At 38.8% G+C, this 26,811-nt stretch overlaps 2 protein-coding genes across 8 annotated transcripts in view; one reads left to right on the top strand and one right to left on the bottom strand.

Moving 5' to 3' along the window:
- Positions 1–26,811, bottom strand: part of NIF3L1 (NGG1 interacting factor 3 like 1) — a 56,801-nt gene that overhangs the window by 1,746 nt on the left and 28,244 nt on the right. For 2 of the 6 annotated variants that reach the window (XM_073019911.1, XM_007965807.3), the window contains one exon: positions 7,062–8,631. In XM_073019911.1, coding sequence (XP_072876012.1) covers positions 8,566–8,631 — 66 coding nt within the window. In that variant the 3' untranslated portion in view covers positions 7,062–8,565. Of the gene's footprint in view, positions 1–7,060; positions 8,632–10,315; positions 10,405–26,811 lie in introns of those variants that run through there. The other 4 variants (XM_073019913.1, XM_073019912.1, XM_007965809.3 and 1 more) reach the window with 4 other exon arrangements.
- The window catches only part of ORC2 (origin recognition complex subunit 2), a 59,439-nt gene that overhangs the window by 26,380 nt on the left and 6,248 nt on the right, over positions 1–26,811 (top strand). For both annotated transcript variants that reach the window (XM_007965800.3, XM_007965801.3), the window contains exons 6-15: positions 2,565–2,657; positions 4,035–4,066; positions 6,993–7,053; positions 9,033–9,226; positions 10,928–11,026; positions 13,435–13,544; positions 17,860–17,992; positions 18,831–18,927; positions 22,399–22,545; positions 23,139–23,310. In XM_007965800.3, the coding sequence (XP_007963991.3) occupies positions 2,565–2,657; positions 4,035–4,066; positions 6,993–7,053; positions 9,033–9,226; positions 10,928–11,026; positions 13,435–13,544; positions 17,860–17,992; positions 18,831–18,927; positions 22,399–22,545; positions 23,139–23,310 (1,138 nt within the window). The remainder of the gene's footprint in view (positions 1–2,564; positions 2,658–4,034; positions 4,067–6,992; positions 7,054–9,032; positions 9,227–10,927; positions 11,027–13,434; positions 13,545–17,859; positions 17,993–18,830; positions 18,928–22,398; positions 22,546–23,138; positions 23,311–26,811) is intronic.

Below are 26,811 nucleotides of genomic sequence, written 5' to 3'. Positions count from 1 at the left end.
TGAGCCACCATGTCCAGGCCTAATTTTGTATTAATAGAGTCAACAGCCATGCCATTACATTTCATTTAATATCATCGAAAACAAATATGACACAGGAGCAAGAAAAGAATGATAAAAACTGTACACATGCATTGAAAGTGTGCATGCAGATGATTAATACAGAGCAAAAGTCAGCCAGCTTTTTCTGTAAAGGGTCAGACAGTAAATATTTTCAGCTCTGTGAGCTAGACAGTCTCTGTTGTGACTACTGAACTTGGCTGTTGTAGCTGAAAAGCAGCCACAAACAATACATATGGATGGTGTGGCTATGTTCCAATAAAACTGTACTTAAAACAAATGGAAAGTCTGGGTTTGGCCCATAGACTTATAGCTTGCTGACCCCTGACGTAAAGAAACACTGTAACTTTTTGCCATTCACAGTCATAACTAAACAAAAAGTTATGTGTTAAATAGTGGTTCACCACTGGGCGTGATGACTCATGCTTGTAATCTTAACACTCTGAGAGGCCGAGGTGGGAGGAGCACTTGAGGCCAGGAGTTTGAGACCAGCCTGAGCAACATAGGAAGACCCTGTCTCTACAAAAATTTAAAAATTAGATAGGCATGGTGGTGCACCCCTGTGGTCCCAGCTATTTGGGAGTTTGAGGTGGGAGGATGGCTTGGGCCCAGGAGGTCAAGGCTACAGTGAGCCATGATCACACCACTGCACTCCTGGGTGACAGGTAGTTGTACTAGGCATTGTGCCTGGTGCTTATTAGACATGTTGAGTCATCCAAGAGGTGTTGGAATGTCTGCCTATCTCTGTGTACTCACAAAAATGACTATCTTGGCCGGGCATGGTGGCTCACACCTGTTATCCCAGCACTTTGTGAGGCCAAGGCAGGCGGATCATGAGGTCAGGAGTTTGCGACTAGCCTGGCCAGCATGGTGAAAACCTGTCTCTACTAAAAATACAAGAAATTAGCTGGGCATGGTGGTGCACACCTATGTAATCCCAGCTACTTGGGAGGCTGAGGCTGGAGAATTGCTTGAATCTGGGAGGCAGAGGTTGCAGTGAGCTGAGATCGCACCACTGTACTCCAGCCTGGGCAACAGCAAGACTCTATCTCAAAAAAAAAAAAAAAAAAAAAAAAAAAGACTATCTTGTTCTTATTCCTCTTCAATTCTTTCTTTTTCTTCTTTTCTCCCTGATTCCTTTGTAGTTTTATAGTTATTTAAAATCAGGTGGAGCATTTTTATGTTTCAGTATAAAACTAGAATGATCTCAGCTAAGTTGCTTTTGTTGCTTCTTTTCATATGAAGTTTTTTCCCTATCCTGTGAATCAGCCTTTAATCCAAAAATGACATAAAGAGAAGAGCAAGGACTGAGCCTTAAGTATGCCTAGAATGTTGAGGAGGCTGAAGACAGTGAAGAAGAGATGGACTAACCACCACCGGTAGCTTGGGAACCAGGATAATGTCATAAGACTCAAATGGAGGAATAATACCAAGGGAGATTTAAAAAAAAAAAACAAAAGCAAAACAACAACAACAAAAAAACCTAGTGAATCATATAGAATGCCAAAGAGATTAAGAAAAAAGAAGCAGCCAATTCATTTGTAGAGATTGTTATGAGTATCTTGGGTCAGTTTCAAGATTGGAGGATAAAAATGGGGGCAGGTTAGAAAGGTTTAGGAGCCAGTAAAATGGCTTTCACTTGTACAAATTTAACTACACCTTCTCCATTTAGAGAAAAAAGAAAAAAAGCAGTTAATTTGGTATGTGCCCTTTTTCTCAGTGAACAGTGTCCCAGTGTGAGAGTTAACTTGGAAAATGTAAATCTATTTCTTTATTTGGGTTAATTTTCCACATGCCTCTCATGGTGTGAGTGTGAGAGCATCATTAAAGATAACAATTATATTTTTTTATTTTAAATGGCCCCTATTACAAGCGATTTGGTCTTTGGTCTTTAGAAAAAAAAAAAAAATGAGGGAAAGAAAATTGTTAAAGTAAAAATAAAATGGCCCCTAAACAAAAGACCACTATTTCATTTATTCTCAGTTGAAGAAATGGCCATCTGTTCAACACTCTATTTTATGCATTATTTATACGTATTATAGAATTTTTGGCACAAAATAAACTGTTCCACACTTTATGGAAGATTTAAAAGATTTTAAAGTATAATTTTAACTCTGCACAGTTTTCACTTGAGTTTAGATCTCACTTTCTGGCCCTTCTTTCTCACCCCCATCAAAGATGTGCCTCAACTATATATGGTAAGAAGTGAAAGGAACATAAGTGGTTGATGGAGAGGAGAGTATGGTAATTAGAGAAAGCAGCAAGGTCAAAGTTATTTGTATTTTTTTTTTTTTAAGAAATCTGTTGGTAATATGAAGGAAAATTTGAAGATGCTGGGAAGACAGCTAATAAAGGTGAAAGTAGTACTACTCCTAATATGGACAGGATTATTTTTCTGATAAAAGTAGCAAAGGTTTTTAAAGAACTTTTGTAAGCGAAATAAGTTTATTTCCCTGTTTATCTACTGTTGTCCTTTAAAAAGTTTTTATATATTTCTTTGTTTACAGCTTCAGAACTAGCAAAAACTCCAAAAAAAAGTGTTTCATTCAGTTTGAAGAATGATCCTGAGATTATGATAAACGTTCCTCAAAGTAGCAAGGGTAAGACATTACATTAGTTCTTTGAAAAGAGTTTTCATAGTTGCTTCAAGATAGAGCATGTTACTTTTTCCCTTGTTTGTGAATTTTTATATATTTTCTTCTTTTCTAAAAATTCATTCAACAAAATGCAATTAATATTTCAACTCATGTAACTTAGTATACTTGTGTTTAGCAGTCAGTAAGAGGGAAAAATATCTGTGCTAACTGAAGTTGTGCAAATTGACAGGGCTAACCAGAAATAGTCTTTAAATCCTGTTGTCATTTGCTTGAGTTAGCCAATTATTTATAGAAGATTTGACTTTGGGAAATACTATATGAAATAAGGCGTTTGGAGTTTGGAAGTCTTACAGATTGTGGAGCGGCTATTTTTGAATGATCCCTTCTAACTAGATTAAAAAGTGTACATTGTGTTTCTCTTTATTTATATTTTTCTTTTGGTTTTTGAACACCAATGTCACTTGCCGATATTTCTATTTTTTCATTTTTTAGAGATGGTGTCTCGCTATGTTGCCCAGGCTGAAGTGCATTGGCTATTCACGGGCACAATTAAGCACACTATTAAAGCCTTGAACTCCTGGGCTCAAGTGATCCTCTAGCCTCAGCCTCTTGTGTAACAGGGCCTATAAGCACCATTGTGTCTGGCTCTATTGTACTTTTTCTTTTTTTTTGAGAAGGAGTCTCACTCTGTCACCTAGGCTGGAGTGCAGTAGTGTGATCTTGGCTCATTGCAGCCTCTGCCTTCCGGGTTCAAGCAATTCTCCTGCCTCATACTCCCGAGTAGCTGGGATTACAGGCACCTGCCACCACACCCAGCTAATTTTTGTATTTTTAGTAGAAATGAGGTTTCACCCTGTAGGTCAGGCTGTTTTCTAACTCCTGACCTCAAGCGATCCTCCTGCCTTGGCCTCCCAAAGTGCTGGGATTACAGGCGTGAGCCACTGCTCCTGGACAGTTGTACCTTTCCATAATCAAAATTTAAAAGGGCTCCATTTTTCTTGTTAGAATGCTACAGAAATGCAGGAAGTAGCTGTTAATAATGTGAGTGATCATGAAATGAATAGTGATAATCCTCCGGTGGAGAGGGAATTAATTTATAATTCAGTAATAATATGGTGGCTTCTATGCAGAAGCTGCAACTTTGCTTTTTTTTTTTTTTTTTTTTAATTTTTAATTTTTTGAATAGACACAGGATCACGCTATGTTGCCCAGGCTGGTTTTGAACTCCTAGCCTCAAGCAATCTTCCTGCCTTGCCTCCCAAAGTGCTGGGATTACAGGTGTGAGCCACCATGCCTGGAAACTTTACTTTTGATGAAACTAGACCACAATGAAAAGTAAAGTGTCCGTAGTAAGTCATGGCTTTTTGTTTCATTCTTTAGGCCATTCTGCTTCAGACAAGGTTCAGTCGAAGGTAAGTGATTGACTAAAAAGCAAAAGCCTTAGTGTTACAAAGTAAGACATGACGAAAAATCGTCAGAAATTCGATGAAAAATTGTCAGAAATTCAATGAAAAAATTGATCTCTTAATTTATATAGTGCTTTGTAATTTACAGATATTTGGCAGTTAAATATCTAACTTATAGATGGAGAATTGGAGGTTCAGAGAGGTGAAGTGACTTGTGTAAGTTCACTTGACTGGAAGGAGAACAGCTAGAAAATGAAGCCAGGCCTCCCAAACCCAACTGTTGTGCTTTTTCTGCTGTGTGTAGCAGGCCTGAAAATTTTGGGGGTTTTGCTTTTATATGTCATGTTCTATTTCATTTGCAGGGGGAAGGGGGCAGTGTTGTGCAGTTTGATCCCAAGATGCATTAGATCCATTATTCTATCCTTTTATAATTTACATTTGAAAACTTAGGCTGGCTTAGGCAAATCCATTCCAGAGTAATTAAAATGAATTGACAATTTTTATCTCCTCCTTTGTGGGGTTTTTTCTTTGTTTGTTTGTTTGTTTTTGAGACGGAGTCTTACTCTGTCACCCAGGCTGGAGTACAGTGGTGGCAATCTCGGCTCACTGAAACCTCCACCTCCCGGGTTCAAGTGATTCTTATGTGTCAGGCTTCTGAGTAGCTGGGATTACAAGTGCGAACCACCACACCCAGCTAATTTTTGTATTTTTAGTAGAGGCAAGGCTTCACCATGTTGGCCAGGCTGGTCTTGAACTCCTGACCTCAAGTGATCCACCACGCCTGGCCTCCTTTGTGTTTTTGTGGTATAATTTTCTCATTATGCCTTTCCGAGTGTTGAGTGTTCCATGAAAGGGCCATATATGCAAAGCATCCCCCAAATGCCAAAGGAGCCAAGAAACCAAAGGAGAAGGCAGACAAGTTTAGTTTGTCAGTAAAGGGTATTTTATTAGAGACAGGAGCATGGTCTTGGGCAGCCACAAGACAGGGTAGCTCTCTTCACTGTTACTCCCCAGAGCCACGGCTTACATAGCATAAGGAAAGGGTATACATGTTCCAGCAAGATAATTAAAGGCAACCCTCTTTAATTGTCAAGACAGCAAGAATGCTATATGCATTGTAGCCAGTAATTTGTGTGATAATATCGAGGTTGACATGTTCTTTCACAGAAGACAGTAAATAAAGTAGGAATCAGGAGGCATTCATGAGTCTGGGGCTAATCAGAAGTTAACATGATGGATTAGCATCCAAGATGGAGTCACTTTTGCCTCCACAGGCAGTATAGAGTACAGGCTGCATTTTTAACAAATGAAGTAGAACAGAATTTTAAATTTCTGTTTTATAATTTTTTTGGTTTATATATATATATGTACTGGGTCAAGATGACAAAATGTAAAAATTTTTGAGGATCTTGATCAAAAAAGTTTGAGACATACTGTAATTCCATAGGTAAGGGATTAGCTCAGTTATTAGATTGCTATTCTATTTTTTTTTTTTTTTCCCTGAGGCAGAGTTTTACTCTGTTGCCCAGGTTGGAGTCCAATGGCATGACCTCAGCTCAACACAGCCTCCACCTCCCAGGTTCAAGCAGCTGTCCTGCCTCAGCCTCCCAAGTAGCTGGGATTACAAGTATGCACCAGCATGCCCGGCTAATTATGTATTTTTAGTAGAGACGGGATTTCTCCATGTTGGTCAGGCTGGTCTCGAACTCCCGACCTCTGGTGATCTGCCCACCTCCGCCTCCCAAAGTGGTGGGATGAGCCACTGCGCCTGGCCTAGAGTACTATTCTTAATATCCCAAATCAGATTTTAATGACACCAACAATCTATCACAAGACAATAAACTTAAATTTTTTGTCATATTTTCATGTTGACAAAATCACAGGGTACCTTAACTTTTTTATCAATACTGTTAGAAATTTACATGTATATAACAGTGGATATTTTAATGTGCTAACAACTTATGGTAGTAAAGTATTCTATAAAAAAATTCTTTGTACTTCTATAAAAAGTTACAATTTTTTAATTGTAACAGAAATTTTTTTATCTCTGTTAAATTAAAAATTACAATTTTTAAATTTCTTACAAAAAGTAAGAAAGTGTAAATCTCTATTTCTCTCCTTAAAGAATGTAATACTTTAACACCAGTAAATTTCTAACACATTAAAAGGCCCATTGCCATATACATAGGAGTGCCCATTCCCTTTCATACTTACGATTGCTACATAATACTATCTTTTAAAAAAATACTCTATTGGGCTGGGCATGGTGGCTCATGCCCATAATCCCAGTAGTTTGGGAGGCTAATGTGGGCAGTTCACTTGAGTTCAGGAGTTTTGAGACCAGCCTGGCCAATATGGTGAAACCCTGTCTCTGCTAAAAATACAAAAATTAGTTGGGCGTGGTGGCACACGCCTATAATCACAGCTACTTGGGAGTCTGAGGCAGGAGAATGGTTTGAACCCGGGAAGCAGAGGTTGCAGTAAGGTGGAGTGAGCCGAAATCATGCCACTACACTCCAGCTTGGGTGATGCAGCAAGACTCTGTCTCAGAAAAAAATATATGTGTGTGTGTGTGTGTGTGTGTGTGTGTGTATATGTTCTACTAATCTGATAAGTGAAAGTAGTTCAAAAGGCTGATATATTCATATTTTTTCTGTACATAATAGAAGTATATACATACTTTACAAATAATATAGAATTCAATTTCTAGAATCACTCTAGTAATCCTTTGGAATTTGTTTCTTTTGTTATACCCTTGTTTTGTTCCAAATAATTCATTTGTCATTATCTTCTAGTTCTAGGAAGTAAACTCATCTAGCTCTAATGCAGTCTATTGAAAGCAAAATATTTTTCTTTTCTATCTAGCCTCTTTCACTCAGATCAGTCATTAACTTCTATGTTGTTATTTAATGCTTTTCCTGTTTTTAAACAGAACAATGACAAAAGTGAATTTCTGTCAACAGCACCTCGTAGTCTAAGAAAAAGATTAATAGGTACGTATTTCTTTTTACATGACATTTTTATAAAAAGCAACATCTAAACAACAGGCAATGGTAGTTAAGTATATAGGTTCTAGACTTAGACTGCTTGGTGTTTTGAATCTTTGGCTTTTAGCTGCAACGCTTAGCACCATGTCTTTCACATTGTAGTCAGTGTATACTGAAGTCAGCTAAAAGGTCTTTCCAAAGAAATAACATGCCTTTTAAGACAGTTTTGAGACAGTTTGGAAATTATTCTATTGATTTATTTGGAAATTTTATAATGAAATAATATTAAATATTCGTAGTTGTACTGAATGCTAAACAAAATCAAGTGAACAGACATGGCTCCTGCCTTCTAGGAAATTAAAAATCGTTTCAGATTTTTGAATATTTAACTTTGGGGCAAATGACTGGACCTTTATATATCAGGAAAATGTCAATACCTTTCATAATGTTGATCCTTGACAAGAGTAGTATTAGCCAACATTGTTAAATTCAGCCTAACATCAGGGCTTCATACTTCATAGCCCTTTCTTTTCAAGGTACAGATTTCATAGAATTGTTAAAACTGTATTTTTAATCACCATAAAATTGGTAATGCTAAATGATTTGGTATATTAAAGCAGTAAAAGGTCTGTATAGTTGTGATTGTTATTTCATGTCAACTATATCCCATGTCTTGTGTTTTCTCCTTATCCCAAAGATGGGTTGTTTTTTAGAGAGAAGGTGAACTTCCCTCTTCCTTCTTAATCACCACAAAACATATATACCTACATGGAGGAAGCATACATGTAAAGAAGGTAGAGACACTTTCTGGTACCTGCCACCACTTCTAAGCTGTGCATATACCATGAGCGGCAGTCAGTGCACATCTGAATCTGCTAAGCTATATGTGCTTACAAAATTAAGCCTTTTTTTTTTTTTTTTTAATATTTACGTTTGTTACATTCTGACTTGGGATAATCCTCTGCAGTATAAAGTTTTTTTACTCATATTTTGGAAGTTAGCTTTTAAAAACAGTTTTATGCCTGTTGATTGTGAAACTGGCTTTATTCTTATTTAATAAGTGTAAAACTAGCTATATTATTTCTGGGGAGTTGTACGGGTGAGGTTGTGGTTTGTCTAAAAAGATGATTCTTGAATCAACTCTGGGATGGTGTATGTGTATGTATTAGTAATAATTATAATCATAAGTACCATTTATTGAGTGCTATATTAGTTAGAATGACATTGTCAATAGGCAGCAACAGAAAATTCTATAATAGTAGTTTAAGCCATAGACATTTAGGTATCTCACATCAAAACAAATATGGAGATGCAAGTTCCATGGTTGATGTGACTCAACAGTGTCATTAAGGTCCCAGATTGTTCCTATCTTTTTACTCTGCCACCAGCATTTTTCATCTTTAGGTTTGATACTTCATGTTGCAAAATGGCTTTCATAGCTTTAAACGATGGGTATAAATAGGGGTTTTTCTTACATAATTGATGAAAATCTTTCTCAGAACTGCCAGCTATTTTCCCTCAATTCATTGGTCCAGGGGTCACATAGTCAACCATAGTTGGAGCAGAGGCTGGGAAAGCAGGTACCTAGAAGAAGAAAAATGCAGTTACCATGAATCATCCCCTAGGATGGGGCACATTGCCGTATTTTGTAAAACTGGAGCTCTGTTAGCAAGGAAGAGGGAAGGAGAACGGTGTTAGTATGATTAACAATTTCTATCACAGTTCCTGAGTATCAGGCATTATTAGTGGCTTTATATACATTTCAGTGTAATCTTCCTAATGGTTTATTAAAATTATGTACTGTTAATTTGATAAATAAACCAGTACTGAGAGAATTTATTAATTAGCTCTGGTGAAATCATGAGCAGGTAATGACAAAACCAGAATTCAGACTCACTCACAGAGCCCCCACTCTTTCCTTTACCCCACAATGCCTCTCTTGTCAAACCATGAAATTGTCCAAATTGCTATTTTTCCCCCCACAGTTCCAAGGTCTCATTCTGACAGTGAAAGCGAATATTCTGCTTCCAACTCAGAGGATGATGAAGGGGTTGCACAGGAACATGAAGAGGACACTAATGCAGTCATATTCAGCCAAAAGATTCCAGCTCAGAATAGAGTAGTTTCAGCTCCTGTTTGCAAAGAAACACCTTCTAAGAGAATGAAAAGAGATAAAACAGTAAGTGAAGAGAGAGACTTTAACCTTAAAGAAAAATTGTGTAATATCTCAAAGATAGGCTACCCTAAGAGATCCACATCTCTCAAAATAATATTTTTTCTTCACTTTTCTATATTTTCTCAGCCTTCCACATAAATTCTCACATATATCAGTTTCTACTTCTTGACTTTCTGTTCTGGCCTGTCTACATATTCATGAATTAATACCATAGTATATGCTAAATAGTACATCTTAAAAGTGACATCTCAATTCTGTTGTATAAAAATGAACTTTTTAGGCCAGGCACGGTGGCTCATGCCTGTAATCCCAGCACTTTGGGAGGCCAAGGCGGGTGGATCACCTGAGGTCAGGAGTTCGAGACCAGCCCAGCCAACATGGTGAAACCCCATCTCTACTAAAAACACAAAAATTAGCCAGGTGTGGTAGTGTGTGCCTGTAATCCCAGCTACCTGGGAGGCTGAGGCAGGAGAATTGCTAGAACCCAGGAGGTGGAGGCTGCAGTGAGCCGAGATCATGCCATTACACTCTAGCCTGGGCAACAAGAGTGAAACTCTGTCTCAAAAATAAATAAATAAATAATTTTTAAAATATGCTATAGGATTAGAATGAAAAATAACAAAAAGAAAAAACTGAACTTTTAAGTAAATATTGATTGGACAGTTGGAGGCATGAGTTCTCAGTGTATCTTGTTTTTGTACCATTGTCGATGTATTTAAGTCAGTGTAATGAATGATGTGGCTAGGGACCCATGCTGAGTCATTTGGAAGAATACTGCAGGCACCCTGGTTTTAGAAAAGGCTAATTATCCTGGTGCTGTATCTAAAGGTTCAGAGCAATTGAGGAGCCTACTGCTTAAATAGCTTTCTGTCCCTTCCTTACCACCCTAGAGTTTAGTCCTGCCCAAAATAAGAAGAACAAATAGCGTGAGAAGAAAATTCCACTTGACTGGAATAGTAGGCAAGTTTTTTGGTTTGTTTGTGGTTTTTTTCTTTTATTACCTTGCAGTCGATTTCCTCCTCATTTTCACAGTACTTCAGCTATACTAATATTAAAGAATTTGCTAAGACTATTTGAGGCCAGGCATCATACCTGTTTCCCAGCACTTGGGGAGAGCAAAGTGGGAGGATTGCTTGAGGTCAGGAGTTTGAAACCAGCCTGGATAACATAAGACCCTGTCTCTGCAAAAAAAAAAAAAAATCTTTTAAATTAGGTGTAGTGGTGCATGCCTGCCTTCCCATCTACTTGGAAGGCTGAGGTGGGAGGATCCCTTGTGCCCAGGAGGTTGGGGGTACAGTGAGCCATATTTGCACCGCTACACTCCAGCCTGGGTGACAGAGTGAGACCTTCAATAAAGAAAGGAAAAAAAAAAAAGATTTACTTGAGGAGAAAGAAAGATCTTGATATGTAAAATCATCTCTCTTTTTTTAGTCTAAATGGAAATTACATATTGTAACTTAGGAATCATTTTTAGGAATAGACTACTACTTCATCTAGTCATTTCTTTAACTTATATGATCCTAGTAATTACTCAGTTTTATTATTGAAATTAAATATGCTTGACCTTAACTGGTACTGTTGCTTTAAAAAGACTACCAAGTAAAGAATTTCACATGTCTTATTTTACATTAATATTACTGTCTAATTTTGATATAAGACAGATATCTGAAGCTACTAAGGACTGACTACTCTGTCCACTTTCAGAGTGACTTAGTGGAAGAGTATTTTGAAGCTCACAGCAGTTCAAAAGTTTTAACCTCAGATAGAACGTTGCAGAAGCTAAGGAGAGCTAAACTGGATCAGGTATGTTGCAAGGAATGTTACTTCTAAATTTTTTTTTTACTCTGTCCTGAAAAATATGCTACATAAGCAACACATTTGAAAAGCATACACAAGTAGAATTATTGTCCTGATCAAATGAAACACAAGTTAATGTGATTATTACTTCTTTTGTTATACAAATAGTAAATAGGCTGGGCACACGTGGCTCACACCTGTAATCTCAGCACCTTGGGAGGCCAAGGGAGGAGGATTACGTGAACACAGGAGTTCGAGACCAGCCTGGGCAACATAGGGAGACCTCGTTGTTACTAAAATTTAAATAAATAAATAAATAATTTACTGGATTGGACTGTAATTATGCATTTTCCCCCTCTTATTTGTTTATTATTTCTTCAGGATCTATGATAATCATCAGGGTCATAGTCCTTGATATCCATTTGCCATTAATCTCTGTTATTCATTTAACCTATATGTATTTACTAAACCTCACACTGGTCATAAAACAGTGACTGCAACCTGACTTTCTCTCAGTTACAAACTTTGCAAAAAGTAGAGGATATTCTACTTGAGGATATTATGGAAAACCTGCCCAGTGTGGTAACAAGATTACCATGTACTATGGTTCCAGTAGCTCATTTTACAAAAAAAAAAAAAAAAATACCATACAGTTATATTTGCTGGGGTTTTACTTCTCTAAGAGAGGAGACAGAACCATCTGAGTGAGAAAGTCTTTGCCAGTAGTAATTTCAATTGATAATCTAAGTCCTGGCTCATTGGTATTGAGACTTGGATCAGAGAATATAAGCAACGTGGGAGAAGGGCACATGAGTCTAGGCTCACAATAGGACTTCATCATACTTAGAGGCAAAAAGATCTCTAGGGGGATGAAAGAAACACCTGTCAGTGAGGGAGAGGAAAGCCTTTCATTGATCATAAACATAGCATAGCTAATCAATACAGTCTTCAGTAGCATGTGACAATAAGCATTTATTTTTCATGTCTGCAAGTCAGTCAGAGGTTGGCTGATCTAGGATTTGCTCCATGTTTCTCTTCCTCATTGGACCAGCAGGCTAGCTGAGGCATGTTATCCTCATGACAATGGCAGAGGCATAAGAGAAAAAGTGGGAAAACAGTCTGTTAAAGCCCAGGCTCAAAACTAGATTGCCAGTTCTGCCTCATTCTAGTACAGCTGGATATTGGGGTCAAAAGTGCAGTTTTCCATGAATATTAATTAAAGTTTGAAATGAGGCCGGGCACGGAGGCTCACGTCTATAATACCAGCACTTTGGGAGGCCAAGGCGGGAGGATCACGAGGTCAGGAGTTTGAGACCAGCCTGCCCAACATGGCGAAACCCCATCTCTACTAAAACTACAAAAATTAGCCAGGCATGGTGGCATGTACCTGTAATCCCAGCTACTCAGGAGGCTGAGGCAGGAGAATCACTTGAACCTGGGAGGTGGAGGTTGCAGTGAGCAACCTCCTGGAGTGCAGTGGCTGGGTGACAGAGCAAGACTCTGTCTCAAAAAAAAAAGTTTGAAATGAAAGTACATACATGAGATAACATTCTAGAGTTCACACTCAAGTGTGAATATGATCAGATAATCCAGTGTAAATGACTGCTGGAAAAGATACTAGTGCTTTCTCTGCTTTTTCAGGGCTCTGAACTGAGAAGAGATAAGAGAGTTTTTTGTTTTGTTTTGTTTTTTTAGCAACCTAGTTAACAATTTTACTTAAAGGTAGTCCTGTTTTGCTTTAACTGTGACTAAATAAACACTGTACAAGCCAGAGTACCTGAAATATTTATCGCAACTCTAATCTTCAGTATTTAAAGAATATTTTACTTGAAAGGTGGTGGAATCATGAAAACATGGTAGTGCCAGAGTGAAGACCCATGTGTAGCTTTTTGCTGGAGTTTTCATTTCAAAAAATGATCTCTAATTCATCAGCATGACTTTCCAAGTTTGGGGTACAGGGCAATGCACTTTCCTCAGTTTATTTATGTTATTGTTTTTAAAAATTTGCAATACTTATCAAAGATAAAGGATTTGTTAGAAACAGCTTTTGGAAGAGGAGCAGTGATACAGATTTATTTTACTAATGATAATGGTAAGTAAATTATAAAGAACCTTTAATGTTTTCTGAGAATTAAATTAAAACCTTATTCTTGGAGTTTATAATCATTTAAATGGTTCTGGACAAAACTTACCAAATTCTTTGCTGTTATTACTAAAAAAAATGTTAACAGTTTTAAGAAAACAAATTATTTTTTAAGAATTGTGTTTATCAGTTGATACACTCATTGCCAAACCAGATTAAAGTAATATCCCAATTGGCTTCTTCTAAGCTCAACTTCTAAGGAAATTGTTTGGATTGATCTGCTATCTGTGGTTTGAGAATGACTTTTTTCCCCTCCTCCTTTTTTTTAAAGCAAACATTGCGTAACTTATTGAGCAAGGTTTCCCCTTCCTTTTCTGCCGAACTTAAACAACTAAATCAACAGTATGAAAAATTATTTCATAAATGGATGCTGCAATTACAGTAAGTATTATCATTACAAACCCTTGTAAAATAAAGAATAATACATATTTACATGAATATGTTAAAGTAAGTTAACATTTTTCTTTTTACAATGAGTTTGATATATTTAGTCATATATAAAAATAAATGTAAAAATAGACATTATGACTCATATAGAAATGTCACTTTATTGTATGACTCTTCCCAGAAATTCTACAGTTTTTAAGAAATTTGTGTTTATCAGACTTGACAGCCATTGACAAGGTAAATAGCATTTCTTAGAATTATGTTACTGGTTTAAAAAACCTATATATTTAATTTGTCAAGATTAATAAATATACCAATTAGATTTTAATCCAGTTTTCCACAGCATAGTTCTTTAAATGAAAGGATAATATTTACTTTAATCTTATGTTTGTGTACTACAGACTTTCAGAATTTTATGAGCAGATTTGTTGTATAAGCATTAATTTACTATTTTAACATTATTTCCTAGAATATTTTTTCACTTTTATTATTTTCACACACCTCAGATTAAATTTTAAATTTCCATTAAAATGCCTAGAAGAATGAGTGAAATCAAAACATAGTATTTTCTTTTTATGATAATTACTTTTATCCTTGCAGTTAAAAAGACTTGAACATAAGGAAGTGCTTAAAATGTACACGAATGTGAATATACATGCACACTCACAGTTACATTGTCACTGAGGTAAATAAGAAGGTAGATCCATGGGCCAGGCACTGTGACCCATACCCATAATCCCAGTGCTTTGGGAGGCCAAGGCAGGAGGATTGCTTGAGCCCGGGGGTTTGAGAGACTCTGTCTCAAAAAAAAAAAAAAAAAGTTATGCTAGGAAGGGAATGATTAACTTTCCTGCAAGAACCTCGGCTTCTCTCAATAACTAATTATGGATCTGTGCATTATAAATTTGTAAGCTCTTCACTCTAATCCCATCTCTAGCCCATCATTATTTTTTTCTCCCAGTATGTCAACTTAGATAACTTAATTTGCTTTGCTTCTCAGGTGAGATCTTATAGTCAGCAAGTTCATTGGAACTGCTAGCTCTCTGAATTCCTTGCCTCTTTATTTCTGTGCTTTGACCTTGTAATCTCTACCTTTGGAGGTTACCTCTTTTCTGTTCTTCCATTTCTAGGTTATCCTGCATTGCCAGAGAGCATCACATAAATACTGTTTCTGCTTGACCTTCGTAAACAGTCATGGAGTTGGACTTTAGCTTGACCTCTAGTGCTTGGTGTTCTGGGTGGGCTCATTCACTCTTCTGGCTTCAGTTGGTTTCTGTATATGAATGACTCATGTAACAGTTAACCTCCAACCCATACCTCACTCTCAGTAGCAGACCTGGATATCTGAATGTATATTAGCAGTTTCTACTTGGATGTCCTGTAAATAATTCAACATACATAAAATTAAGCTCATCTGAAGTCCACTGTTCCCACCTGCCCCTGCTATCCAGCAGAGTGAATGAGTGAATGTTAGTCACTCCATTTGTGTAGTTGCCTATGGCAGAAAACTGAATCATTCTTCTTTTTTTTTTTTTTTTCTCATTTTAAGAGACAGAGTCTCACTCTGTCACCCAGAATGGTGTGAACACAGCTCAAGGAGCCTCAACCTCCTGGGCTCAAGCAATCCTCCCATCTCAGCCTCCTGAATAGCTGGGTCCACAGATGTGCGCCACCATACCTGGGCTCATTTTTTAAATTTTTTATTGTGTAGAGATGAGGTCTCACGATCTCCACCATCTTGCCTAGGCTGGTCTCAAACTCCTGGGCACAAGCAGTTCTCCTGCCTTGGCTTCTAAAACTGCTGGGATTACAGGCATGAGCCACCACGCCCAGCACTGAGCCATTCTTAAGTATTCTTTTACTCAGTCTCCACATCTAATCAGTCTCCAAATCTTATTGTCTTGACTATAAAGTTCTTGACATGTTTACATTTTTCTCCATGACAGCTAAATTAATCTTCCACAGTTTTGTTCCTTCCTATCCATTCCCCAAACATAGCCAATGTGATCTTTCTGAAAAGAACATGTTACTTTCCTACTTAAAACCTTTCTGTTAACCCCTCATTAGTTACTTTTAAATGCTCATTCTTGGCCGGGCATGGTGGCTCACATCTATGTAATCCCAGCACTTTGGGAGGCCAAGGTGGGCGGATCACCTGAGGTCAGGAGTTCGAGACCAGCCTGACCAACATAGTGAAATCCCGTCTCTACTAAAAATACAAAATTAGCCAGGCTTGGTGGTGCACACCTGTAATCTCAGCTACTTGGGAAGGTGAGGCAGGAGAATTGCTTGAACCCAGGAGGCGGAGGTTGCAGTGAGCCAAAATCACGCCACTGCACTCCAGCCTGGGTAATAGAGCAAGATTTCATCTCAAAATAAATAAATGCTCATTCTCCTTGGAATTAGTGAATTAATGGTTTAGTATGACTTAACAAGGCCTTTGTTACTTGACCTCTGCTTACCTTTTCAATTTAATCTATCAATTTCAACTCTGCTTCAGCCTGTAAAATTTTTAGGACTTTTTTTTTTTTGAGACAGTCTCGCTGTGTCGCCTAGGCTGGAGTGCAGTGGTGTGATCTCGGCTCACTGCAGGCTCTGCCTCCCGAGTTCACGCCATCCTCCTGCCTCAGCCTCCCAATTAGCTGGGACTACAGGCACCCCCCACCATGGCCAGCTAAATTTTTTGTATTTTTAGTAGAGACGAGGTTTCATCGTGTTAGCCAGGGTGGTCTCGATCTCCTGACCTCGTGATCTGCCCACCTCAGCCTCCCAAAGTGCTGGAATTACAGGCGTGAGCCACCGTGCCCGGCCTTTTTAGGGCTTTTATTGGCAGTGATCTCCCTTGCCTCCAGTCATCTGTCATCTGAAAAGTAATAGAAGCTACAGTGAAGCTACTGAACAAATTGGTATACAGATAATAAAATTGTGCCTTTACCTTGTATGAGTTTGGAATAAATATTTATTTATTTATTTAAGATGGAGTCTCACTCTGTTGCCCAGGCTGGAGTGCAGTGATGCGATCTCAGCTCACTGCAACCTCCACCTCCCAGGTTTAAGCAATTCTTCTCCCTCAGCCTCCCAAGTAGCTGGAATTACAGGTGCCTGCCACCAAGCCAGGCTAATTTTTGTATTTTTTAGTAGAGACGGGGTTTCACCATGTTGGCCAGGCTGGTCTCGAACTCCTGGCCTCAAGTGATCCACCTGCCTCGACCTCCTAAAGTGCTGGGATTACAGGCGTGAGCCATCATGCCCGGCCAATAATAATTTTGAAAAGAATACTTTTTTTTTTTTTTTAGGAAGGAAGAGGAAGAACTGGGATAGCTAAATCACTAAATATTGATTCCTGGCCTTGCACGGTGGCTCATGCCTGTAATCCCAGCATTTTGAGAGGCCAAGGCAGGCAGATCACCTGAGGTCAAGAGTTCGAGACCAACATGGTAAAACCCCATCTCTACTAAAAATACAAAAATTAGCCGGGCCTGGTGGCAGGCGCCTGTAATCCAGCTGCTGGGGAGGCTGAGGCAGGAGAATCACTTGAACCCGGGAGGCGGAGGTTGCAGTGAACTGTGATGGTGCCATTACACGCCAGCCTGGGCAACAGAGCGAGACTCCATCTTGAAAAAAAAATTTTAGTTAATTTTTTTTTACACTGTCTTGCTCTGTTGCCCTGGCAGGAGTGCAGTGCCACCATCATAGCTCAGTGCAGCCTCAAACTCCTTGGCTTAAGTGATCCTCCCAGCTCAACCTCCTGAGTAGCTGGAACTATAGGCACCTGCCACCACACCCAGATAATTTTTTAATTGTTTTTTTTTTTTTAAATAAAAATATTTTTGACCGGACATGGTGGCTTATACCTGTAGTCCCAGCAATTTTGGGGGCCAAGGCGGGTGGATTACTTGAGCCCAGGAGTTCAAGACCAGCCTGGGCAATATGACAAAAACCCATCTCTACTAAAAATATAAAAATTAGCCAGGTGTGGTGGCGCACAGCTATAGCCCAGTTTCTTGGGAGACTGACGCAGAAGAGTCGCTTCAACCTGGGAGGCTGAGGTTGCAGTGAGCCAAGAGTGCCACTGGACTCCAGTCTGGGTGACAGAGTGATCTGTCTCAAAAAAAAAAAGTATATATACATATATGAAAAACTTTTTTGCATTTGCCTTCCCAAAATTCTGGGATTACAGGCTTGAGCCAATGTGCCTTACCCCTTTCCTGTATTTTTTATAAGCTTAATTTAAGGAAACTGGTTGATAATAAAATTGGTAATAAGAGGTATTGAAGTTTAATTGCATGAATACTGTCTTTCCTAACAGCCTTGGGTTCAACATTGTGCTTTATGGTTTGGGTTCTAAGAGAGATTTACTAGAAAGGTTTCGAACCACTATGCTGCAAGATTCCATTCACGTTGTCATCAATGGCTTCTTTCCCGGAATCAGTGTGAAATCAGTAAGTTTCAAAATGTTAAAGGGAAAAACATTATATCCTCTGCCAATTCATGCCCCCACATAAATGAGGATGGAGTTTTAAAGAATTTTTGTTTTAGTCTTTACGGTAGTAGGATTGTATAGTGCTTAATACCATGTGTTTGGACTCAGAAGAATCTAGCTTTGAAACCATCTTTGAATGTCCTACGTTGCAACTGACATGTATTAAAACTTAGGAAAATATGTTAGTTTTGTTTACTGCACTGAGTATCAGTGGTACTTCTGAAGAAGGGAATTATGGGGTCTTCAGTTTTGTTATAAACTATGAAAATGCTTTATTAGGCAAAAACTACATGCTGTGAAAATGCTTTAAAATGCAACAGGATGTCAAGACTATAGTTTTACAATACATTTATCATAGATCATTTTTATTTCAAATGCTTAATATCTCTTCCTCATTTGAACATGAAATCTTTTGGGTGCTGGATATTGAGTCATGTAGTATTCCTTTTTAAAAGTGTCTATAGTGTTTGTGTCCTGTTTCCTTTGATAGAACTGTAGTTTTCTAATGTTTCTCATGTTCTTGGGAGCTTTTTCATTTGTTTTTGCTGCCCTCTTATATTACCTATTATGTTGATATCTTTGCTATTCTTTTCTATTTTCTTTTAGCCACAACTTAGGCAAAAAAGAATGAATTAGATATAATTCATCGAGTACCAGTAGAATTTTTAAAAGTGATTTTTTAAAACTTTTGGGAAATCCAAATTCATTATTAATTTATAAAAAAAGGTTTGATTTTCTAGTTGTATATGACAATAAATTGTAATTAATGTGGCACCTCTTGCACATTCATGATATAGGTCCTGAATTCTATAACAGAAGAAGTCCTCGATCATATGGGTACTTTCCGCAGTATACTGGATCAGCTAGACTGGATAGTAAAGAGATTTAAAGAAGGTAACATGAAGTAGATGCTCTGTAGTTTTAGGGTAAAGTTAAGCATATACTTCTACTTATTCATGTATTTATATACATACAGTACAGTTATACATACATATTATATGTATTATATACATAGATATACATACAGTATTATTATTATTATTTTTATATATATATTTTTTGAGACAGTCTCTCTGTTGCCCAGGCTGGAGTGTAGTGGCACCATCATGGCCCACTGCAGCCTTGACCTTCTGGGCTCAAGCAGTTCTCCCATCTCAGCCTTCCAGGTAGCTGAGATCACAGGCATGTGCCACTGTGCCCAGCTAATTTTGTATTATTTGTAGAGATGAGGTCTCGTTATGTTGCCCAGGATAGTCTGGAACTTCTGGGCTCAAGCAGTCCTCCTGCCTTGGCCTCCCAAAGGGCTGAGATTATAGGTGTGAGCCACCACACCTGGCCCAAAAAGATAATTTTAATAATGGCACTTATCTTGGTGCTCTAAAATAATTTGACCTTTTTCTATGAACTTTTTCTGTGAACTTAACAGGGAAGAAAAATGTTAGTCCCACTATCTTAAGTTTGTATATCCAAAAGCCTTTTTCTGTTTATAAAACACTCCAGAAGTGCAGTGGCGCAATTTTGGCTTACTGCAACCTCCGCCTCCTGGGTTTAAGCAATTCTCCTGCCTCAGCCTCCCAAGTAGCTGGGATTACAGGCGTGCACCACCAAGCCCAGCTAATTTATTTCAGAATAATTTTCAGGGTTTGTTTTGCTTGTGTAAAGTGCCTCCACTTGAGCGTTACATCTTTGTCTGATATTTTTATATTGTTTAATGTTTTTATAAAACATTATTTCTTGGCTGGACACAGTGGCTGACGCCTGTAATCCCAGCACTTTGGGAGGCCAAGCTGGGTGGGTCACCTGAGGTCAGGAGTTCGAGACCAGCCTGGCCAATATGGTGAAACCTCATCTCTACAAAAATACAAAAAAAATTAGCCAGGCATAGTAGCACGTGCCTGTAGTCCCAGCTACTTGGGAGGCTGAGGCAGGAGAAGTGCTTGAGCCTGAGAGGCAGAGGTTGCAGTGAGCCCAGATCATACCACTGCACTCCAGCCTGGGCAACAGAGTGAGACTCTATCTAAAAATAAATAAATAAATAAAACATTATTTCTTTATTCTGTGTATATATCATTACATTGGGATAATTTTATATACTAAGATCTCTGATTCTTTTGGTGTGAATGTTTTGGTTATGTGAGTATGTCAGAAAATTGGAAATAGCATTATATAGTCTCTGATAGTTCATTGCCATTTAATAATGACTAAATTAAGAATTAAGAGAAATACGTGAGAATGCCTAACTGCTTTGATGGATAATTTTATTGATAATGTCAATAATCCTAGCTCTGTTTCCATAGTACTTTTATCTTACCAATATTCTAGCATGTTCTTTAGTTTTGTCTTCATTTTGTTTCCAACCTGAAAAGCTTTCTGTCCCAAATTTCCTTTCACACTTCTACACCCATTTTACCCACAGTTCTTTATAGAAATGGACAGTATACTTGTTTGTTTTTGGTTTTTTTTTAACACAGTCTTTCTCTCTCACCCAGGCTGGGATCCAGTGGCACAAACACATTTCACTACATCCTAAACCTCCTGGGCCCAAGTGATCCTCCCAACTCAGCCTCCCCATTAGCTGGGACTACAGGCACACACCATCTGCCTGGCTATTGTTAAAATTTTTTGTAGAGATGGAGTCTCACTGTGTTGCCCAGGCTGGTCTCAAACTCCTAGGCCTCAAGGGATCCGCCTGTCTGGGCCTTCCAAAGTGCTAGGATTAACAGACATGAGCCCAGCCAGACAATACACATTTTTATACCAACTGTACACATTTGAAAACAGGTAGAGTTGATTCTCATTATTCACAAATTCTATAATAACAAATTTTCCTGCTTGCTAACATTTATTTATAATCCCAAAATCAATACTCTTGGCACTTTTGCAAAGTGAAACATGCACAGAGTGGCAAAAAGTTTGCATTGCCCAACGTACACATTCTAAGCAGAGGTCAAACAAGGCAATGCTTTGCCGTCTTGTTTCAACTCTCATACTATAAACAAGCATCCTTTTCGCAGTCCGTTCAGTGCTACATTTTTCACATTTTTCTGCTTTTGTGTCGGTGATTTGGCTGTTTAAAATGGCCCCCAAGCATAGTGTTAGAATGCTATCTAGTGTTCCCAAGCACAAGAAGGCTGTGATGTGCCTTGGGGAAAAAATGCCTGTATATATAAACTTCCTTCAGTTATGAGTTATAGTGTTCTTGACTGTGGGTTCCGTGTTAATGGATCAACAGTGTACATTAAAAATAAAGTTGCCCTTAAAAGCCAGGCGCGGTGGCTCACCCCTGTAATCCCAGCACTTTGGGAGGCTGAGGCAGGTGGATCACTTGAGGTTAGGAGTTTGAGACCAGCCTGGGCAACATGGCGACACCCTGTCTCGACAAAAAATACAAAAAATTAGTCAGTCCTGGTGGTGCGCATCTGTAATCCCAGCTAGTCGGGAAGCTGAGGTAGGAGAATCGCTTGAACCTGGGAGTTGGAGGTTGCAGTGAGCCAAGATCATACCACTACACTCCAGCCTGGGCAACAGAGCGAGACTCTGTCTCCAAAAAAATAAATAAATAAAAATAAAATTGCCTTTAAACATGTAATCCCAGCACTTTGGGAGGCCGAAGCGGGCAGATCACTTGAGGTCACGAGTTTCAGACCAGCCTGGGCAACATGGTGAAACCTCATCTCAACAAAAAATATAAAAATCAGCTAGGTGTGGTGGTACACGCCTATAGTCCCAGCTACTCGAGAGGCTGAGGTGGGAGGATGGCTTGAGCCCTGGAATGTCGAGGTTGCAGTGAGTTGGGATCTTGCCACTGCACTCTAGCCTGGACAGCAGAGCCAGAACTTGTCTCAAAAAACACACACAAAAAAGCTGCTTTCTGTAGGGCCTGACTTCAGTGCTAATCATGTCTTGTCTATTTTATGAGTAAATGACATATCTTCTCAAATAAATTACATACCCCTAAGCAATCATTATTTTATCCTATACTACTTTAATATATTTTTTAATACCTAGGCATTGTGTGTGGTAGAGGAAATAATCACTGAAATATCACTAAAAATAACAATTGCGGCTGGACATGGTGGCTCACGTCTGTGATCCTAGCACTTTGGGAAGCCAAATTGAGTCCAGGAGTTCAGGACCAACCTGGGCAACTTAGTGAGACCCCGTCTCCACCAAAAAAACAATTAGCCAGGCATGGTGGTGTGCGCCTGTAGTTCCAGGTACTCGGGAGGCTGAGGTGGGAGGATTGCTTGAGCCCAGGAGTTGGAGGCTGCAGTGAGCTATGATTGTACCACTGCACTCTAGCCTAGGCAACAGAGTGAGACTCTCTAAAAATAATAATAATAATTGGATTTCTTTTCTTTTTAGATTCTTCTTTAGAACTCTTCCTTCTCATCCACAATTTGGATAGCCAGATGTTGAGAGGAGAGAAGAGCCAGCAAATCATTGGTCAGTTGTCATCTTTGCATAACATTTACCTTATAGCATCCATTGACCACCTCAACGCTCCTCTCAGTAAGTTAAGTGTTACTATTTTTCCTTCTAGAGGTATCAGTCTTACAAAACATAGTATTAATGTAAATCAGAAAATTTTTACTGTTTTTAGAATGCTTTTCCCCCTTTTACATGTTTAAAAACACAGGTTGCCAAAAATGTGTTCTCAATCTAATTTAGAACATATTTTTTGGAAATAAAAATTCAGATACTAAATAAGGATGTTTTAGTCTAAAGTTAAATGGAGAGAAAAGACCCAACTATTATTTTGGTCTCCTTCTCTTCTTGTAATATTGCAGCATTTATTTTATGAACTTAGTGTATATACTTTCTGATAATCCTGTAGAAGAAAATGTTAAAACATTTCTAATTTTTTAAAAAGAATGCATTGGTAATGCTTTTAATTTATGCTTAATATAAAAATAAAGGTTCAGATGTTGGTTGAAAATGAAATTAGATTGTGAGTTACTGATTTAGATATGGAAGTGGCAAAAATGAAAAACTTGAGGATTCATTTTTATTTAATCCTTTCTCATTCTTTTGTAAAGTGGAATCTAGTATCATGACAATATGAAAATAATTTGTAATTCTTGTTTTCTTTGATCATGTGCTAGTGTGGGATCATGCAAAGCAGAGTCTTTTTAACTGGCTCTGGTATGAAACTACTACATATAGTCCTTATACTGAAGAAACCTCCTATGAGAACTCTCTTCTGGTGAAGCAGTCTGGATCCCTGCCACTTAGCTCCCTTACTCATGTCTTACGAAGCCTTACCCCTAATGCAAGGTAAGGATGAAAACCATATTTCTTTTTTAAAAACCATACATTTTAAGATATGTACTACTAGGTTTTAATGGTGATACTGAAGTCCCTAGTTAGTTTGAAGGATTAAGAGAAATTATAGTAATAATAGTTACCAGTACTGGATTATGGGGTAGGCAGATAAGTCAACAGCAGTCTGTCATATTGCTCAGTAATAAAGTGAGAGTACCAACTTTTTATTTCTTAATATATTTCTGAATATGAGCACCTGAGTGGTCATAATGGAGAAAAAGCAGACTTTTCATGACTTTTACTTAAATTTTATGGTTATTTTTCATTACATATTGAATATTCTGATCCAGACACTGAGTACTTTATATGCAATGCCTCATTTGATCCTAAGGTGGACAGTCAGTAGCACAAAGACTTTGATCCAGATATGTCAGCTCCAAAACATCACTGTATGATGTCTCCAGTCAAGCCCTTACAGCAGCCTAACCAAGAGGCATATCTGAATTAATAAATGCAAGCTGATTATAGCATAAGCCAGCAAAAAGTAAATTGCATAATTAGCTGGACTTAGTGGCCCATGCCTGTAATACCAGCACTTTGGGAGGCCAAGGCAGGCAAGTCACTTGAGGTCAGGAGTTCGAGACCAGCCTGGCTGACATGGTGAAACCCCATCTCTACCAAAAATATAAAAATTAGCCAGGTGTGGTGGCACACACCTGTAGTCCCAGCTACTCAAGAGACTGAGGCCGGAGAATTGCTTGAACCCAGGAGACAGAGGTGGCAGTGAGCTGAGATTGCACCACTGCACTCCAGCCTGGGCAACAGAGTGAGACTCTGTCTCAAAAAAATAATAAAGAAATTGCATAATTAGCCTGTTGAAAGAAGCTTTTAGTAACAAACTTTACCCCCTGACAAAAGCATAAAATTATAGAATTATATTTAACAAGATGAAGTGTTGAAAAATAACAAACCTTGCTGAGAATAGATAATTAAGAGCTGGATAGACGAAAAGAAATATTGTGTTCTTGGGTGGGTAGATTAACTATTATAAGAGTAGCAATTCTTTCCATGTTAGAAATGTGTTATTAGACTTGCCAGGCACAGTGGCTCAAGCCTGTAATCCCAACACTATGGGAGGCTAAGGCAGGAGGATTGCTCCAGCTGGGAGCCTGAGACCAGCCTGGGCAACATAGGGACACTCCATCTCCACAAAAAGTTTTAAAAATTAATTGAGTGTGGTGGTGTACACCCATAGTCTCAGCTGGAGAGGCTGAAGGGAGCCAACATCACGCCATTGCACTCTAGCCTGGGTGACACAGCAAGACCCTGTCTCCAAAAAATAGGTATTAGATCTATAAATTAATCAAAATGTAAATGAATTTTTTTATTTTAAATTTGAAAGAAAATTTAGTTTCCTAAAGAATAAACAGTCGGCTGGGTGTGGTAGCTCACACCTGTAATCCCAGCACTTTGGGAGGCCGAAGCGGGTGGATCACTTGAAGTCAAGAACTCAAGACCAGCCTGGTCAACATGGTGAAACCCTGCCTCTACTAAAAACACAAAAATTAGCCAGACTTGGTGGCGCACACCTATAATCCCAGCTACTTGGGAGACTGAAGCAGGAGAATCGCTTAAACCCAGGAGGCAGAGGTTGCGGTGAGCCAAGATGGCACCACTGCACTCCAGCCTGGGTGACAGAGTGAGCCTCTGTCTCGAAAAAAAAAAAAAAGAAGAAACAAGCAAGTCTAGCAGAGACAATTTCTTTTTTTGTTTTTAAAGAGCAAGAAAGGGACACTTGTGGTCAAGATGGCATAATACTTTTCACTCTTTCCTTTCATCCCCTCTTGTTCCAAACACACAGCATAACAGACAAAATTTAAAAATAAATACCCTGGCTCAAAATAGAAACATCTCAATGCAACAGAATGATAAATCAGTGAGCAGAGTTGAAGGCACAGCACAGCTGCATTCTAGGTTTAGAAGCGGCACTGGTAGCCAGGATTTTGACTTATATGGGATGATAGTAGTATGATGATATATATTGCCCAAACCAGATATTTTCATTTAGGACAAATGCTGAACTGAACAGATGTTCGGTGTAGAAATAAAACCATATAAAACATATAGTGTTCAAATGTATATATCAATATGAATAAAAGTTTTAAATGTGCATGGAAATGAAAAATACCTAATTCAGAATAATTAGGTATTTTTAGGTACTAAAAATAATAAAAAATAATAATTAGGTACTAACCCTGGAGAAGAATAAAGGGGAATAGATAGAGGATGGTGTACACAGGGACTTTGGGGATATCTTTTTTTTTTTTTTTTGAGACGGAGTCTCGCTGTGTCTCCCAGGCTGGAGTGCAGTGGCGCGATCTCGGCTCACTGCAAGCTCCGCCTCCCGGGTTCACGCCATTCTCCCGCCTCAGCCTCTCAAGTAGCTGGGACTACAGGCGCCCGCCACCACGCCCAGCTAGTTTTTTGTATTTTTAGTAGAGACAGGGTTTCACCATGTTAGCCAGGATAGTCTCGATCTCCTGACCTCATGATCCACCCGCCTCGGCCTCCCAAAGTGCTGGGATTACAGGCTTGAGCCACTGCGCCCGGCCAACTGGGTATCTTTTTTTTTAACCCCCCCAGCAATTTATTTTTCTTTTACTTGTGTGTGTGTGGTGGGGGGATTAACTTTTTGTTGTGAGATGATTATAGATTCAGAAGAAGCTACAAAAATACATGCCAGGAAGTCTCATGTACCCTCCTCCCAAAGCACCAACTTCCACCAACCACCACCATCTCATATAACCACAGTACAGTATCAGAACCAAGAAATTGACATTATTGTAATCCCATCCATCAAGCTTATTTGGATTTCGCTATTATACATGCTGCACTTGTGTGTGTGTAAATTTCTGTGCAGTTTTGTTACCTGTAGCCTTGTATAACTACCTCCATGTATATATTCAGCTGTACCATCACCACAAGACTCAAATGTTGACCCTCAAATGCTAATTTTAATGAATGTTGTTACTCTATAAAGCTGATTTGAACACTGAAGATAAGATTAGCATTGAACTCGGCCGGGCATAGTGGCTCACCCCATAATTTTACTACTTTGGGAGCCTGAGGAGGGAAGACTGCATGAGGCCAGGAGTTTGAGACGAACCTGGGCAACATAGTGAGACCCCATCTCTACAAAAAATAAAAATAAAGCCTTGCATTAATATTGAAATATGCAGGCTGGGTGCGGTGGCTCATGCTTGTAATCTCAGCACTTTGAGATGCTGAAGCAGGCAGATCGTTTGAGGTCAGGAGTTCGAGATCAGCCTGGCCAACATGGTGAAACCCCGTCTCTACTAAAAATACAAAAATTAGCCCGGCATGGTGGTGCATGCCTGTAATCCAACTACTTGGGAGGCTGAGGAGGGAGAATCGCTTGAACCCAGGAGGTAAAGGTTGCACTGAGCTAAGATCACACCACTGCACTCCAGCCTGTGCAACAGAGTGAGACTC

Source organism: Chlorocebus sabaeus, chromosome 10, assembly GCF_047675955.1.
Source record: "Chlorocebus sabaeus isolate Y175 chromosome 10, mChlSab1.0.hap1, whole genome shotgun sequence".
Lineage (NCBI taxonomy): Eukaryota > Metazoa > Chordata > Mammalia > Primates > Cercopithecidae > Chlorocebus > Chlorocebus sabaeus.
The sequence above is the reverse complement of the archived record's forward strand: the minus strand, read 5'-3'. Positions and strand labels throughout refer to the sequence as shown.